This window comes from Parasteatoda tepidariorum, chromosome X1 (assembly GCF_043381705.1).
Source record: "Parasteatoda tepidariorum isolate YZ-2023 chromosome X1, CAS_Ptep_4.0, whole genome shotgun sequence".
In the NCBI taxonomy this organism is placed as follows: Eukaryota; Metazoa; Arthropoda; class Arachnida; order Araneae; family Theridiidae; genus Parasteatoda; species Parasteatoda tepidariorum.
The window spans coordinates 81318428-81336919 of NC_092214.1; the positions used below are offsets into that span (position 1 = coordinate 81318428).

Below are 18492 nucleotides of genomic sequence, written 5' to 3' on the forward strand. Positions count from 1 at the left end.
TTTTTTTGTTGATAAAAACAAGATTTTTAATTACAGCAGATGTGATTCCACACCAAGAAAAACTTGCAATTGATACCGCACTTCCAAAGAATGAGAATTTATTCAAAAGAAAAAGATTTTATTTTTATTAGTCGATGTCAAATAAATATATTTTTCTCTTTTCTTTTTCTGTTCACTGATATGCATGCAATGCATTTTCCCCACCCCCCTCGTAAATCAAGCAGAAAACGAAATCAGCATGCCACACCCTTGAGTTTGATTGACGGCCTAAAGGAAAAAATAAAACATTCCTCCCTTCCCTGCCTTCAAGGTCACAGAGGAAATGACGTTTCTCTGGGTAAACGGGGGAAAAAATTTTCCCCTTCCTTACATTTTCCTCTGCTCAACTTCAAGGATGAGTCCAATTTTCGCTTTTTTCGTTCTAGATCAAAATGGCGGGAAAATCGAGCAAAATTTTTCCCGGTTTTCTGGTTTCCCGGTTATCTGGATACCGGATAAATGGTTCTCTACTGTATATATATTAAGAAAATGCAAATAGAAATTATCAGACAAAAATATAATTAACAATGGAAAAGAGGAGCCATTTAACAAGATTTAAAAAGTAAAGAATAAAAATGGAAAACACTTACAGCATGGCAGTCATCAAGGGGCACTACCATGCAGTCAGTGCAGGAGCAATTTCTGTAGTGGGTGGCAAAATAGTACAAACAAAATACTCCAGACTGCTCTGAGGAGTAAAGAATAAAAAACAAAAGCTAGTCAGATGAAGACAATATACAGTAGAGAACGATTTATCCAGTATCCTGAAAACCGAGAAGAATTTTGCTTGGTTTTCCCGCTATTTTGAAGTATAACGATTATAAAAATAAAAAAAAGGGGGAATTTGACTCATCCTTAAAGTTGAGTAGGGGGAAAGGGGGGAATTCTTTTCCACCTTTGCCCAGAAAAACTTCAATTCTTCTCCTGACCTTGAAGATCATTAGAACAAGAGGAGGCAGGGAAGGGACAAAAGTTTTATTTTCTCCTGTGTGTTGGTTGTTTTTCTGATAAGCTGCTGTCAATCAAACTTAAAGGAGTGGCATGCTGATTTCCTTTTCTCTTAGATTTATGATGGGGTGGGGAAAATGCATTGCTCATGCATATCAAGAGTTAAGGAACTTGAAACTTCTGGCTAAGAGTATTGATTTTAAAGGTGAAATGTGAGATTTATTTTAAATCCACAATAGTTACTCAGTTTTTGTTATCCTTGATTTATTATGATGAATTGTCTTATTATTTCGGATAATGCATTATTTATTAAAAACAAGACGTTTTTTAATCACCAGTTATATTCATCTATTTGGCATTGATTAACAAAAAATATTTTTTTTGTTGAATAAATTCTGATTTTTTAGAAATGTGGTATCATTAGCAAGTTTTTCTTGATGTGGAATCACATCTGTTTCGTTAAAAATAGTCTTTTTATAAAAAATAAAATAAAAGAGATTGTTTATTAATTTAAGCATACAATTATTTGTTAATAAAAGCAGGCGATTATTTTATGAAGCAGATAACAGTTTTCTTTTTTTAATTTTGATTGTTTTTCTAATTCCACTGCGTTTGAGTTTTTTTTTCTTTTCTCTTTAAGATAAATTTCGTATTCAATAAATTAATTCTTTTCATTCATAAACTTTATCATTAAGTTTTTTTTTTTTTTTTTTTTAAATTCCGTTGATCTTATAATACCCTGTCTTGTTCCAGGCTTTAATATTTAAGTTAGGACCTTTTTAAAATATCGTTTCCATTCGATAATTTTCAAATGTTGTTTTTATTTAGATTAATAAATTTTCCTTTTATCCCCTCCCCACTATAATTAGGTATGAAATATATTGCGATTTTTAATTATTGGTTTTGTTTTATATTAGTTAATTTGGGGATTTTAATTATCATCAAAAAATAAATATGCGAATTTGTATTTTTTAAACTTGTTTTTCTTGTCTAAACTTGCAAATGCTTTTATCCTTTTGAATGTTATTTTTCTACCATTTTTTTTTTTAATTTAGGAGATCTTTTCATTTTTTTCTTATTTTAAAATGTGTTTCACTTTTTCCTTGTAATTTGAGTTTGATAAAACATCGATTAACGGCACTTTTGGCAGATCCAGAAAACCGGGAAATTCAGACATCTGGGATAGCACTGGCCCTGGTAATTGGTTCTCTACTGTACTAAGTTCCCGAAAATTGAAGAAGAAATTAGACTGAAGGGAAACTTAAGCTCTTGGATGACAGTCATATGTCACAGGTTCGAGTATTAAATTAGAATATGTTAAAATGGAAAACTACAAAACTATGAATTAAATGTCTAAAGTTATAAGTTTAGAAAGAGAAAAGTAAATAATAAAAAGTAAGTAAATAAGACCAAACAAATCAATTGGAAATATAGACAGGACCTCAATTATGTTCAAAATGATCATGTTTCAAAATGATCATTTAAAACATGATCAAAATGATTATGTTTCAATTTTGAATTTGAATGAAATTTGAACTATCCAATGTGAAGGCATAATTATTTATATTTCAAGCTCTTTTGACAAAAATTTTGACTATACAAAGAAGTGCAAAACTATTAAAGAAGCTTATGAAAAATTGATTTTAAAGAACATTCTACCATGAAAAATGGAATGAAGATAAAAATATTGCTTTTTCTATTAGTTGTACCCTGAATGTTTTTATGGAAGCAAATGATAAACTGCAATGTATTTTAAAATGTTCTATTTTCCAACTGATGACTGGAAAATGATTATTTCAGAGTTTCCACTAGAATATATCACTTCAAAAATTGTGTGGGATGGAGTTATGAAACACGAGAAGAAAAATCCTTATATTTATTCCTTATCAAATCCTTATGAACATTCTTGAAAATATGATTCCCCCAAAAATATTTTTTAAATAAAATTTTCCTTTTCAGAAAATTTTTAAATTTTATGTGAGAAATCAATGAACATGGAGAGTTTTTAAAAATTCAAGAGATAGCACAAAATTTGAACACAGTGTTTTGTATGCAAAGAACTGTTATTCTAGCACATATGTCATACCACAAGCGAAGTTATAAGGAATCTTCAGGAAAAAAAACAGATAGTTAGAACCTATGCTGAAACTAAAGAGATCATTAGTTTGCAGTAGATTACTTTGCTCATATTTTATCTTATTAATGAGTTCTTTGTATGATCTTTTACATATGTCATGGTAGATCCTCTAATTGTTATTTAATTTAATTATTATTAATCCATTATTGCATTGCTTCCCTTTTTTCTCCTTCTAGGGATTGTCCTTAAGATAACTGACATAAAATTTAAAGTCATACTAGTTTTAAAACATATCTAGATGGCATTTAGTATTAGACAACATAAGTAAAAAATACTTGTGATGAATGGGAACCTTATATTTACAAAATGGGAAGAGAAGAACAAAGGAAAAACTCTTAAAAAATAGAAAAACCCTCTTTGAAAACAATTCTCGAATTTAAATTCCAAAAAGCCTAAGTGAAATTTGAATTAAAAAGTTCATACTTTATTTTTATTTTTTTTATAAATGTTTAAACTTCAAAAATTTATTTCAATGATCTTTTATGGGACCCTTTATCTGGCATGCTCCTTTAAGAATTACTGATTCATGAATTCCTTAAAAAGAAAATGTGTGTAACATTCTTTATTACCCTATATGAATTAAAAGTAAATATTTATTTCTAACCCTTTGAGTATAAGTAACTGTTTTTTTTCTAGCTGATGGTTCTGCAATAAAAAATCAGTTCTCCTCATGCTATTCAATGGGAAAGCAGTTCAAATAATTTTACACAGAATCATAATACTTAGTGTGATAACAGGAAATATACTCACATCCAGCAGTACCGTGATGGCAAATAACAGAGGCCAGGTCATAAGTTGTAACACCTCGAGGATACGCTAAAATAAAATATATATATTTATAAATATATATATATATTTATATATTATAAAGGTATCTTCAATAACTTTAATTTTTTTTTTTTTTTTGCAAATGTGAAAAAATATAAATGTATTTTTTTTTACCTATTTATAAGTTGTAACTCCTTGATCATTACAATCAAAAGTAACTTACATGCATTTTAAATTCTGTTAAACATTAAATGTAAAGACACACCTATGACATTTGGCCATTTTAAATTAAAAATCATTGTGCAGAATTTTATCATGGTTATATCTAAAAAGAACTACTTTCTAGGAGACGAACATACTGTCTATTACTGCAAGAAATTGTTGCATCTTGCTGTGTCTCACTAAGGGTAAAAAAAAATAAATAGATATACATTGAAACATTAATAAGGCAAAGACCCACAGGATCAAAAAAATTGTCTGCTTTGGAAAAGGACATGCTAATTACTAAATCTAGTGCTGTAAACTGTTTTTTTTTTATATATAAAATTACTATGTGCATAACTCAGTTTTACTTTTTATATTGATCCAACAAGGAAAAATGATCTAGCAGAGGTTTCTTTTAAATGATTTCAACTAATCTGATCTTGGTGAAACTTTTTCAATTCATTTAACATTTTAATTTCCAATTTCAGAGTCCCTCAATACAAATTTGAGAAATAAGCTGAGATTTTAACTTTGTTTTCTTTGTTCTATTCAATCAGATTTAATATTAGTGATGCATCACAAATAATGTACTTTCAATGAACCATACTTATTTGAGCTGGGATAACTCAGGGTAAAAATTTTTATCTCTCAATGACACACAAAAAATAATTTATAAATAAATTGAGTGTCAGCTTTGAAGGGATTTAAAGGAGCTTTTTTGGAAGCAATTTTTTTCATTGGTGTGCAATTTTAAATTGGTAATCTTTACAAAAACGTCTATTACATAAATTTTTCCATATTCAGTAACAAATCAATAGAGTCATTTTAATTAATACCACTTTTAACATTTACAGTATGATTTAACAACAATATTGAGATCACTGATGATGATGACTAAAATTAAAGATTGGGTGACTAGAATACATCAATGTATTCAGTTTTCAAAAAAATTAATTAATATTATAAGATTACCAACAGAATACATCCTTAATACAGTTCCGTCCAAATATTTTAAATTAATATAGTTTTGAACTGAATGGCTTAAGATGCATACTGCCTTGTAACCAATTAAAAAAATAATGACCTTCAGGATAGATTTTGAGAAAAGCTGCTAGACAACTACTCTTTTCCCCTGGTAATGTTATCACTGCTAAAATAAAGTTTCAGAAAATTGATATTAAAAAAATGATTTTTGAAAGAAAAAAATTTTAATATGTAGCTTACCATAAAAAAATGTCAAATATATAAAAATCTCAATTTTGAATTTTTTGTCACACTGATTTTTCAATTATCCAGCAGCATACACATAAATCTTCAGTTCTTTTTTAGATAGTAAAACTTTAAGTGAAAAAATACAAAATAAACAAATATTAGATAAATTTATTTAAAGATAAAGATATTTATACAAATAATGAGGCTTACATTTATGTAAGAAAGGTGACATGTCTAATCCTTCCATTGGGAAAGAAACATAACTGCTTATTTTTGAAGAAAACATAACTTCATGACGAAATCGCTTCAGATGAATACATAACATCTGCAGAATTTCAATAAATAAAGGAATAATTATTTAATAAACAATATGCATGTTAATGACATCTTCAAAATTGCAATAAGTAGAGGGAAAAAAATATAAACGAAAAAAAGAACATGTTATAGAAATGGAATCATACCTCTGGAAGTTCAATCACTTTAGAATATTTAATTCCATTTCTTAATTTTTTGCATTTTTCACAACTGTACATATTATCCCCTTTCAATTCATCAGCAGAAAAAAATGCTGCCAAACAATCTTGCAAGCTTACTGATGGTCCCCAGAACCAACTAAATTAAAACATATCATGAATATATTATTTTCCATTAAAAAGGAATAAACTTTAATTATGAATATCAAAGAATGTAATTAATAATCATAATGAATCTTTCAGAAAAACAGCACAAACCATAATCAAGAAAGTTAAACCTTAAGATTTTACTCTGATTACAAAACTGAGTGAAATTTCCATAAATAACACCTTATCTTTGAAGCAAATGATACGGTGGCCAAAATTCTTAGTGCTGTAATAACAAATGTGGAAGAACATATTAAAGAATTTATTTTTTAAATATTCAATTTTTAAATATTTATTTGAATGATGTAAATACAGACCTACCAGTAATGGGCAAGAGTTCTCAGTAGTATACAATATTTATCTTTTTGATGACTCAGTCATTCTAATTATTTCTGTAGCCTATTATTTTAGCAGAATTATAACCAGAACTGTATATTAGGCATAAAAAAATGTTAAATCTAAGAAAATTTGTAGACTAGAAATGTAAAAACAAAAACAGCAAATTTAATTTTTTTAAAGCTTGTAGTTGCTCCGTAAAATATGCCTTTATTCCATAGAAACTACTGAGGCTATGCTAATATTAGCTGCTCTGTAGATTTGCTACTCTTCTTTAATTTAGAAATATTATCTTTCTGATTGGTCTGCTTCTTATTTAAAACTGCTATTTAATTTAAGTATTAAACAAACTTTCTCCTTATTGTCAAATTTTTCAATTTATTCTGAAATTTAAAATTAGAATATAAAGTTTTAAATTTCATTATTCAAATTATTAAATTCAATTTTAAAAACTGTTTTCCCTTTGCTGCTCAGTGCATAATAAGCATAAACTATTTTCAAATAGAAAAAAAAAAGAATCTGCAATTACCTCATAACCCAGCCAAACAGTGAACTAAACCAACCTTGATGACTGTAAACATCAGTACAAGTACCTCCACTTTTTTGATGACTTCCATGAGATGCATGAATCATGTGTAAATGATCTCTATTTGGAATTGGTAGTGATAAATCTTGAAAAGCTTCTCTTGTTGTTGAAATCTAAGGAAGTGTAATGAAGTAAAATATTAAATTAGAATAATGTTATAAAATTCTATTGCCAATAATCAACCAATACTCAAGTTTTTTTTATACACATTTAAATACTTACATTTGTTTCAGTTTATACTTATAAAAGATTATGTTGGTCTGGGTAACAAATAATTGAAAGATTTCAGTAAGATTTGTAAAAGGAATAATTTAATTTGCTCAGGGAAAAAACTAGGGTTTCTCAGAGCATTCACTGAAGTATGGATGAAATGTAGAGTTAAATGGCACAAGAGGATAAAACAATAATTTTGAGAAACATTTAATAGTGTAATAAAATATAATATTAGGTTAGCAAAATAGTAATTTTGGTTTTTCAGTGTGCAATAAAACAAAATTTTTTGTTTCTTTTAAATTTTTTTTTTTACTAAGTAATATCACTGTTCTTTCTAGCTCTCCAAATATTACAGTTTCAATTTCTTTTATCTTAATTTTTTATAAGCAGTCAGTATGCAAAATACATTAATATGAAAATTTATGGCCATCATGTGTATTGTGACGCTTATCGTCACTCAAAATTAAAATCAAGAGAAAAGACTAAAATTAGATTTCTAGAACATTTCAAAGTCTTTGATTAAATAAAACTACCGTGGGAAATCTCCATCGGCAAATAGTAACATAAATACGGATAAAGTAATTCAAATAAACAATTAGGTTTAAATCTTACAATGTCACCCCCATCTTGGGATTAACCCCATCATGGGACAAACTCGAAAACAACAATAACTTTTGGACTTGACCTTTCCTCAGATTTGCAACTTTTTATCACGCAAAAAATACGATATAAAAGCAGCCAAAGGAAAGGGTTGCAAAAGCAATCAAAAGAGCAAACAGCCAGAGTGAGTAAAGGGCTGAAACCGAAACCATGACTAAACTTGGTAAGTCTCTCTCTCCATCTATTCTAAAAACACGTAAGAATTAATGTTAAAATGATAAGTTGAATTAATTGTATATTCTAATTCTAAAATAGTTATGTAAATGCTGGTTTAATATAGTTATGTCATTTCCTAAATTGTTTAAATAATAAAATGTTACTTGTTTAAAAGAAGACTTCTATTAATTCTTTATTTAACAGAAATAAAAACACCACATTTTAATTTCAAATTCTTTCAATTTAACTAAATTTAATGAAAGACGTATTCATTTTGAAATGTGAGCTTGTAAATTTTCTGATATTATTGAAAAAATAAAAATTTTACCATATAGTGAAAATTTTACATAAAATAATAATTTAAAATTATACTGTCTAATATCAGGGATGAGAGTAGTCAGAAAGTAAAAAAGAGGAAATCCAAGAAGATATATATATATAAACAAAAATTTGACAAAAAAAGTGCGATTTTTAAACTTATAAACCATGCGAGTATAAATCCCGATATGAGGTTTTTAAATCGCGTAAATATGAAACTCTACATCGAATTTAAAAAATGCGAAAATACAAATCATGATGCGTTAATTTTTAGATTGTGATACATAATTTTTAAATTGCGTGATATTACAACCGCAAAAACGAATCACGACATTGGATTTTAAGCTCGCGTGAATACGAATTGCTACATTGGGTTTTAAAAGCTCGTAAATAAAAATCGCGATGTTGGTTTTTTAATTCTTGTAAATAAGAATCGCAATGTACAATATTTAAATCGCCTGAATAAGAATCGCAAAGTTCAACTGTTAAATCAGGCAAATATGAAAATCGATGTTTGATAATAAAATCGCAATTTTAAAAATGCATAAATACAAAACACGATATTGGATTTTTATATCTCGTAAATAAGAACAATAATGTACGGTATTTAATCAGCGTAAATAAGAATCGCAATGTGTAACTTTTAAATCAGGTAAATGCGAAAATCGATGATTGATATTAAAATTGCGTGAATAAAAATTGAGATATTTGCAGAGTCTGGATTTGGAATTTCTAAAAGGCTTGTTTGTATTGTTTTGTATAGACATAATAAATAAAAATTTACAAGACAGGGATGAGATTAGCCAAAACGCAAAAAATCTTAATTTCCATGATAGTAAATTTTACGCAAGCGCAACCCTTTAATAATAAATTCCAACAGTTTAAGGTAATAAATAATGTGGTGACATACAATTGTGTACTAATCTATTATTATAAAAACGATTACATTGATACTTAACATTTAGTGAAAAAAAAATTTACCAATTGAAAAAATAAAGCTGGAAATTATATTTTTCCTCAGTTCACATATGAGACAATTACTACTAGAAAAACTACCTGGTTTAGCAAATTAAAACTACTGAGAATATATATTAATAATTCATTTCCTTTAATAAATACTGTTATGTGATTTACAGGAAATATATCAGTAATATTACTTTTTAAATTATATTGGGGAAAAAAACTTTAACAATGGACCGAATCATTATGTTCATATTATAGTCTAATCTAACTACAGCCCTCTGAAACATATCAATAACAGTGAAGTAGAAATATATAGTAACTCCTTAACATACAAAAATTGCTATTTTAGTTTGAAAAATTACATGACAATCAGCAACTGTTTAGATAATTGTTTTTTATTTGATAAGAATTTTGCATTTTATAGCATAAATAACAGCAATTATAAATAAAATTTTGATGATGAGTTAATTAACTCTTTTTCCCCAAAAATTTTTTTTAATTAAATCCCTTTTTAAGTGATTGCTTTTGTTTGCTATATCTTTTATGTTTGCTATATTTAGTCGTTAGTCCATCTTCAAACATCTTGTGACAAATCCTATTTTTTCTTCTTTGCAAGCACAGAATGTAAGTTTTGAATATATTCCCTTCCAGTTTCTCTGATGTTGTAACACTTACATATACTAATAATCGTCGTTAGAAAAACAGTCACCTTTATAGTAACTAATTTTAAAAAAATTTACTTCTTACAAGAATCGCGATAGTTGATCTTAAAATTGCGTGAATATGAATAACAATTATGGATTTTGAAATCACATGAATATGAAACTAGATATACGATTTTGAAAATGAGAAAATACAAACTGGGATATAGAATTTTTAAAACGCGTAAATACAAATCACGATTCATAATTTTTAGATCGCGTAAATACGAATCATGATGCGTAATTTTTAGATTGCATAAATAAGAATTATGATGCATAATTTTTAGAATGCGTGAATGCGAATCCCAATGCCTTATTTTAAAATCACGTATAAATACGAAAATCAATGTTTGATATTATAAACCGCATGAGCAAATCAACACACTGAATTTTAAACTTGCATGAATACGAATCACTACATAGGTTTTTAAAAAGACGTAAATACGAATCACAATATCGGATTTTAAAATCTCGTAAATAAGACTCGCAACGTACAATATTCAAATCGCTGAAAAAGAATCGCAACACGCAAATATGAAAAGCTATGTTTGATATTAAAATTGTGTAAATAAGAATCGAGATATTAGCAGATTCCAGGCTTGGAACCTCTAAAAGGCTTGTCAGAAGCAGCGTCGTTTGAACTACGAAAATCGGATCTATCTGGAGGGTGTGTAAAAAATTCGGAAAATTTTATCTGCTGCGTGTAAAAGGGGAGAAAATAGGTAAAATAAGTAAAAATTAGAAAGGATTGGTAGTTATGTAGTTCGAATTTTCTGTTTTTCTTTGAAAATCGGTGAATTTTCTGAAAAAGCAGAATACTTATTAAAAAAAATGAAATTTTTAGAAAATCTGAATTTTTGATAAAAAAGCTGAAATTTAAGAAATAAAAGTGAAAAAATTCGGAAATCCGCTAAAAAAGGAAAAATCTCATCCCTGACAAAATTAACTGAATGAGCAAATAAATATTTTCAATGCAAATCCACCTCTATTTTTCCGTTTGTTTTCACACCAGAATACAAGAAGCAGCGACGTCTGAATTACGAAAATTTGAGCTATCCCGCCGACGGATAAAAAATACGGAAAATCTTATTTTCTGTGCGTGAAATAGGAGAAAATAGCTAATATAAGTAAAAATGCGGAAGGGTTAGCAGCTAGTACGTAGTTTGAATTTTCTGTTTATCTTTGAAAATTGTAAATAAATATAATTATTTTACTTCAACGACTGAATTTTTTTTAAAAAGCGGGATATTTATTAAAAAAAAAGAAATTAAAAAGAACTAAACTTTTAGAGAATCGGAGTTTTTGATAAAAAGGCTGAAAAAGCAATGCTACAGCACTTTAAAATATTATGGAAAAGAAAACTTACTGTATCACAAGTCAAGCATTGAACAGAACTCAAAATTTTTCCATCAAAAATATCTGATATTATGCTCCTGTATTGTAAAGATTTTCTTTTTTTTAAATTTAAAATTGAACTGATGATATTTTGAGAAGTCATATGTTTCACTTGAGAGATTTGTTTACCAGAAAATGATTTGTTGATGGAATCATTTTTTTGATTGATTTGGCTGACATCTGAACATCCACATTCTGTATTTCCAGAATCTATTTCTGTACTTACAGAAGAATTTAATTGTGTGGCAGGAAGAGAATCTTCAATTTTAAGGTCATCAAGGTTTATATCACAAATATCATTTTTGGAACATTTGTCTTTATCATCACATTTGTTATCATCAATTAAAAGATCTTCCTCCAGCACTAAATTAGCTTCGTCGTTTTTTCGATGGATATGAGGGTAATCACATTTTGTTGGCACAAAATTCTTACTGCCACCAACTAATTCACTATTTTTGGAAAGCTTATGCTTGTCTTCGACTCCGGTTAATAATATCTTACCATGCAAGCTTGGTATGGAATCACTATCAGGTAAAAAAGGTTTCTCTATGTTCAACATACATCTTTGGTTTGAAGAATACTTTGAAGTTTGGTTCAAAGCAAGATCTGAAGTCACAGACTCAAGAAGTTCGACAGACTCGTTGGCATCTTCAGAAAATACACCTTCATCTGCACAAGAACCTTTCTCGCTACTCATGCCAGAGTCACAGGTTTCATAATCTGCATCAGACTGACTAGAATCTTCAGAGGCTGGCATCCCAGAATCTATGCGTGTGCTATCAAATTCTTCTGAGCTATCAGGCGATCCATTTGATATGACAGAAATTTCAACCGCTGGCTCTTTTAACTCTTCATGTAATTGATCCATAAAGCATCTTAAAAATTCTTGAGCATCCTAAAAAAATGAGTTTAATTTTAATTTAAAATTGTTTATTAGATTGATTAGTTACTAAGCAAGTTAATAGCATGAACAATGGCATCAAATCTATTTCTTTAACTCTTTACTGCAGGCATATCACTAGACAGATAAGCTAACAATTATAGCTCCCAAACATTTTGACAGATTGGAGTTTCTTCCCAACTCATTTCTAACATATATTTTACCTAAGTATTTTTTTTTAAATGTAATTTTAAATGTAAGAGTGATAAAATATAATAAAATGCTTAAAGATAATGCAAATATGCTACATGAAAAAGAAAATTCACCAACTATACAAGGAAATCAAACAAAAAATATAAATTAATGGGATTTTAAAAATTTTGATCAGCCTGTTATGATTATCTCAAATGCTCGGGTTCCACACACTTTTCGATAACAAAACACTTATTTATTATATTAAGACCCACAACACTAAGAAAAAAACCATATTAATAAGTATTTTATATGGTTTATCAAAATACACATCAAAACTATGATGGTTTTGCACATTCAAAATATGGAGTTTGATTCCCTGTAACTCTATTATTTGATTCTACTTAATTTTCCAAGTCAGTAAAACTTTTCCTTGAACTTTCATTTTTAAATTTTCAACACAATATAGTTATAAAATGCAATATAATTTCTTTGGAACACTACAAGGCTGATAAATTTAAGAGTTTAGAATTTCTAAGATAAATACATTTATTTTTAATGAGCATTTTGAACACCCAGAGCTCCTTAAAATTATATAGGAGTAATAAACAGTTTAATGAAAATTACATGGAGTGACTTAAATGAAACAAATTCTCAAACTCTTTAACAAAAAAAATTTCCAATTATTAAAACTGTGACGTATTTTTAATAGAACATAACATATCACCCAGTTCCATATCTATAGGAGATTATATGAGTCATTCCACATCAAATAAATCACTTTTAGATGTAGTTATCTTCTTTCTTTACTTTACTGCAGCTTTCATTAGCCAGGCACACTCATATAAAGGGAAGAACAGAAGTTATCGAGACGTAACAGATCATTGTTATTTTTGGACTAAATCCTTACTGTTTGTGGATAAATTAATTTTTAATGAATGCATAATAAGCTGGACTAAAAGTAACTTTCGTAATTATGATGACCAATAAATAAGGCTAGTTTATAAGCAAAAATTTAAAACAATTTGGGAACCATTGGCCAACAATAACACAATTAGAAAAAAAGCATTATAGATAAAAGTCAAATCTAGGACAGTCTAATTAAGACAGCAATATAAAATAATACATATAAATACCAGAATATATGAACATGTATACAGCAATTTCCACTAGAAAGGCAGCATCATAGTATATGCATCACCAGCAAAAAATATCACCAAAAATAATCGCATAGGCACAGTGTAGACGTTACACTTCCATTTATAGTCACAACAGTTTTTAGACATTATAAAAAAAAATAAGGACTTTTAAGCACAAAAAAATAATAATAATCGAAAACAGCACACTCCTGCAATTATTTTTCATGGAATATTTATTGATATTAGGGAGCATTTTTATGTATGTAATTCTTACATTCTTACAAAAAATATATGCCTACGAAAAATTACTATCACTTAAAATAGAACATAAAATTTGATGTATGAAATGAAAATAGATAATTTGTTGACTTGGAAAAAATCCAAAAATAAAATATTTGCTCAGAAAATATAGGTAAAGGAAATAGAGAAACAAATATATTGTGCTGATTTAATTATTCTCAAGTAACAAATATGAATTTATTTCACAATCATAGACGGCGTAGTGCAGACAAATGGTTAATCACAAATTTGTCTTATCATGTCATATTCATTTTTTTTTTTTTAAAGAGCTAAAAATAAAAAGAATACCATTTTTCGAGTAAATAATCTGATAATGTTTGCTGCTTCAGAATATCTTTTGTACACATTCATATTTGAATAAATCCACAGTAATCTCAGAATTCTTGAGTGAAGCTTGCAGAAAAATGAAACCACTGCATAGAAACAAACATTGGGGGGATACGCCATCCAATCATGATAGTTCCATTTTCAAATAAGTTGCAGCCTATCGACTGGAAATTACTGCACCAGAAATATTTATGAAGTGAGGATTGTTTTTTAAAGGAGGACAAAGTAAAACTAATGTCAAAGTTATTGAAGCAAAACGTACTTGTTGAGCATAGCCTCTGAAGACAGGACACACAATTTTAATACCATACGCTACTCCAGATGGAACAACATAACTAGGTCTAAAAATAAATAAATATAAACTTTTACTGTGAAGATGACAGGTAAGAAATGTAACATTTTTCCTCATAAGTTACTAAATAGCAGAATAAAATGTATTTAAAATACAATATTAGAGAGAAAAAGAAAATAAATTATGTACTTTAGAGGAAGCGTCACTTTTTCCTGAAAAGGATGATCAGTTTTCCATTTTAAAAGTAAGAGACCTGATATTGCAGTTACAAACAAGAAGGCATGACTCTATATTATATGGTGGTTTCTATTCAACTGAAATTATTGTTTCTTTTATATTTTCTCATGTAAAATAAATTACATTTGCCTATTAACATCACTCATTATAAGCAGAAAATAATCAGCAAATGCAATATTAGAATTATGTAAAAGATTGTGATATGCCAATTATTAAATTTTTATTTACAAATTTATTTTGCAGACCATTTTAATAATTTTGAATGAAGTAATAAGCTACTAAGTGAATTAGTTAAAAGGAGGAATTTACAAATTTTGAATTTTTCCTCCAACCAGGTAAATTTTTTTCATAGAGAATTTTCTTTATGAAAAAATCTAAAATTTTCGTCATAAATTTCCAAAAATTTATAGCTGAGTTTTATAACTTCAACACATTGTTAAAAGAAATGTGCTTGGTTATGAACAAGTTTAATAACCTCTTTATTTTGAGTAATATTTAAACATCCCAGAATAAATGTGTACTATAATCATCAGTGCCAGATGTTTGTAGTGTACAGTCCGCAAAAAAAAAAGATATCACCCTGAATAACTTTCGTTCTAATGATCGGATTTTCACGAACTAAAAGTCAATCTTAATGGTTCCCGGGGGTGACCTCATATATGCTAATTAATTAGTGCTAACTATTAATTAAGTTACGAAATCAGACACAAAAACGTACTTTCTCTGAATAAACATACATTTTTTTTTACATATTTGGATTTTTCATCTTCGAAATATAGGGGGTAGCCGCAATCTGAGAAATGTGGTCTCCATAGTTTGGTCAGGAGAGCGATTCAAAGTTTGGTCCCCTTAATGTTAATTTCGCTTTTTGCGTTTTCGGTCATATTTAAAAAACTAATGAAGCAATTCAAAAAAAATTTTCACCCACTCATAAAACTCATTTACCCAAAGATAATTTCATGCAAAAAATAATTTTTAATAATTATTTATTATTTTTTATTATTTAATTAAAGTGAGGATGAAAAAATATTGAATTATAAGGTATGAATTTTTTNAAAAAAAATAATTTGGCGACAATGAAGAAATGATTAAGTGGGGCGATAAATATTAAAATGTGATAAACTTACAAGGAACCTAACTTAGCGAGCGTAGCGAAAATTTCATTCATATTTTTTTCGCTAATAATCGTTTGCAAATCCTTTTATTTTTTTAAAACTATAAAATACGATGTTTCTTTTTTTAATAGTCTAAAATTGTATTTGCAATTTAGTAAAGAAATTTGAATAAAACATCTTATTGAATAAAAAACATTTTATTCAACGAATGTCGAGTTTTATAAAAGCATGCTTCTGATAGAATATGATTATACAACAGATTGTGCTTCTTTAATGTGATTATTTTTTATTTTTTTTTCTCAATAACTGATACAATTTCTATAATATACATACGTATGAATAGATTTGGAATAAAATATTTATCAATTTCTTGAATATATTTTTTATAAATATTAATAAAAAATACTTAGTAAACATATTTAAGTATACCTCACATCATCGCAAATTTTTTAACATCTTATATATCGTTATATAATTTTTTAATAACCTGTCTGGAAGTGTTTCGCCGAACTATTTTACCAACTATTTAATTAAATTTTAACAGTTTTAAAAATCTTATTCTTTACCCTACTACGTTTATTATATCTTCATTAATAACTTATCAATTTTTTAGTACTTTAACTTAGGTTTTCTTTAAAGTGAAGTTCCTTTTTAAATTATAGTCAAGTTTTTTTTAAAAGAATTATTGTCTGCAAGTTAAGAATAAAACCTTGTTAAGAAGTTAAAAACATTCCACTGTTTACAATTATTTAATGCAAAATAGCTGATTATTTACTAAGCAAACTATTTTTTTCGAAAAAGGAATATAAATCAATGATAGTCTTTTTTTTTTTTTTTTTTTCTTGTGACTTCAACATAGATTATCTAAAATAGTGTTGATGCTTTAGAAGTCACTACAAAGAGTCTAAAGATACCGAACATAAAAAGCTGTCGAATACGTAGCCAAAATTTTTAAGCGTTCTAAAATATCTCAGTATCTTACATGTCGTCCTAACATCTTAGTTGTGAAATTAAATTTTTAATTATCTGACCACGCGTGATTCAATAATTATTTCATTATATCTTTTACTCTTTCTTTATGATTACATGTAGAATTTTTTCCGGATAATATGCTAAACTATTTTGTTTAATTTTTTTTCTTTAGCACGATTCCCAAGATATTATTGTAATATAATTTGTTATCAGGAGAAATGCCTTATTTTGTTGAGCAGGAAATAATAAAAATTGAAATTTGTAAGAAGATTCCGAAGCCATGCCAATTTTAGAACCATCTAACTTTTAAAAAAAATGCAATAAAAAATACTCAATTTCCGATCTTATTTTGATTAAAAATAAAAAAAACGTCGCAAGAAGGCTAACATACTTTTTTCAGAAATTGTGAAAACCAATTTTTCCTATATTTCGTCAAAAGAGGATAAGAATGATATTGCTCCAAGGGCCTACTCAATAATTGACCTACTCAATAATTTCGCTATTTCCAGAATGAAATCTGTTTGATCGAAAAATATTTCCTTGAAAATTAAAACGAGAAAACAATTAATTTTGTTTTCTCGTTTTAATTTTCAAGGAAATATGTTTCGATTATTTATCTAAGTTTTTATTTATCTAAGTTTATTCCATTCATTTAATAATAGCGGTATCAAGGTTAAGGATATGCGATGGAAGCCCCGTTTACTATTATACTATAAATGCATTAAATCAGGTAGCTTGAATATTTTATTTTAAGCAAATTATTTAATAATTTTAAGCAAATAAGGGTGTAAAAATAAACTCGATCAAAATACTCCGAAAGTATACCCTAAAATATATGTAGAATAAACTTTGGAATCGATATATAAAAAATAACCTTTTCAAACAACTTCGAATAGGACGGAAACGCAAACTTTTTTGAAATAGTTGTCCTTGAAACTATTTAATTTCGATTCCTGGTGCTAGGGGACATTCCATTTTCACATTCGACTTTTGAAATTTAAGGCTTGCAGCAACAAAAAAAAAATATTCATTAATTTTTTTACAAAGTAGTGAATTATTATTTTTTTCAATCAAAGAACCTGTGCCTATAGCTTATGTAAAACTTATTTTAACATTGAGTGAAATAATTTAATATGTTGTGTAACTAAATAGATAATCCTAAGAAACTGAATCGAAAATATAAAAACTTCATTGATTTAAAAAATAATAGATGATAATAAAAATAGACATGTTTTGAGTGTCCAATAATAAAAGTCACAAGTTATTCAAGCTTGACAAGTTTTGAGAATGGGCGAATATATTTGAACGCTCGAAACATGTCGACTTTTACTTCCCTCTTCATATTTTTTGAGGCCAGGTGAGTTTTTAACATCAATTATACCGTTTTACATTTGAGTCTTGATCATTATTTTGATAAGGATTTTACACTCGTTAAAGTAAACATAAGCATTTCTGTATTTTAACAGGATTTATGTGGTCTTTGAAAACGTAATAGCATCAATATTGTAAAAGTTACATTTAACTTATTGAAATTTTGAGACCAGATATTTTGAGTTAATGAAATTAAATATTTTATCTTTTAAGTTTTTGTGCCCCCATTTCAGTATCTTAAGGATCTTACGAGCTCTGCTTAAAAAGAGAGTATCAGATATATATAAGAAAGCAAAAATAATCATAGTAGCAGTATTTGGGGGTAAATGTAGTTTATCGTAATTGAAGAATATGCTGTGCGACATTTTATGGTGAATTTGCGAACGTAGGTTTCAGAATGTATCGAAACAT

At 27.6% G+C, this 18492-nt stretch overlaps 1 protein-coding gene across 4 annotated transcripts in view; it reads right to left on the bottom strand.

The window, feature by feature from the left end:
• The window catches only part of LOC107454252 (Ubiquitin specific protease 20/33), a 126709-nt gene that overhangs the window by 89219 nt on the left and 18998 nt on the right, over nt 1-18492 (bottom strand). For all 4 annotated transcript variants that reach the window (XM_071187340.1, XM_071187344.1, XM_071187343.1 and 1 more), the window contains 6 exons: nt 14357-14435; nt 11228-12151; nt 6794-6963; nt 5770-5920; nt 5519-5633; nt 3875-3940 (listed from right to left, as the gene is read on the bottom strand). In XM_071187340.1, coding sequence (XP_071043441.1) covers nt 3875-3940; nt 5519-5633; nt 5770-5920; nt 6794-6963; nt 11228-12151; nt 14357-14435 — 1505 coding nt within the window. The remainder of the gene's footprint in view (nt 1-3874; nt 3941-5518; nt 5634-5769; nt 5921-6793; nt 6964-11227; nt 12152-14356; nt 14436-18492) is intronic.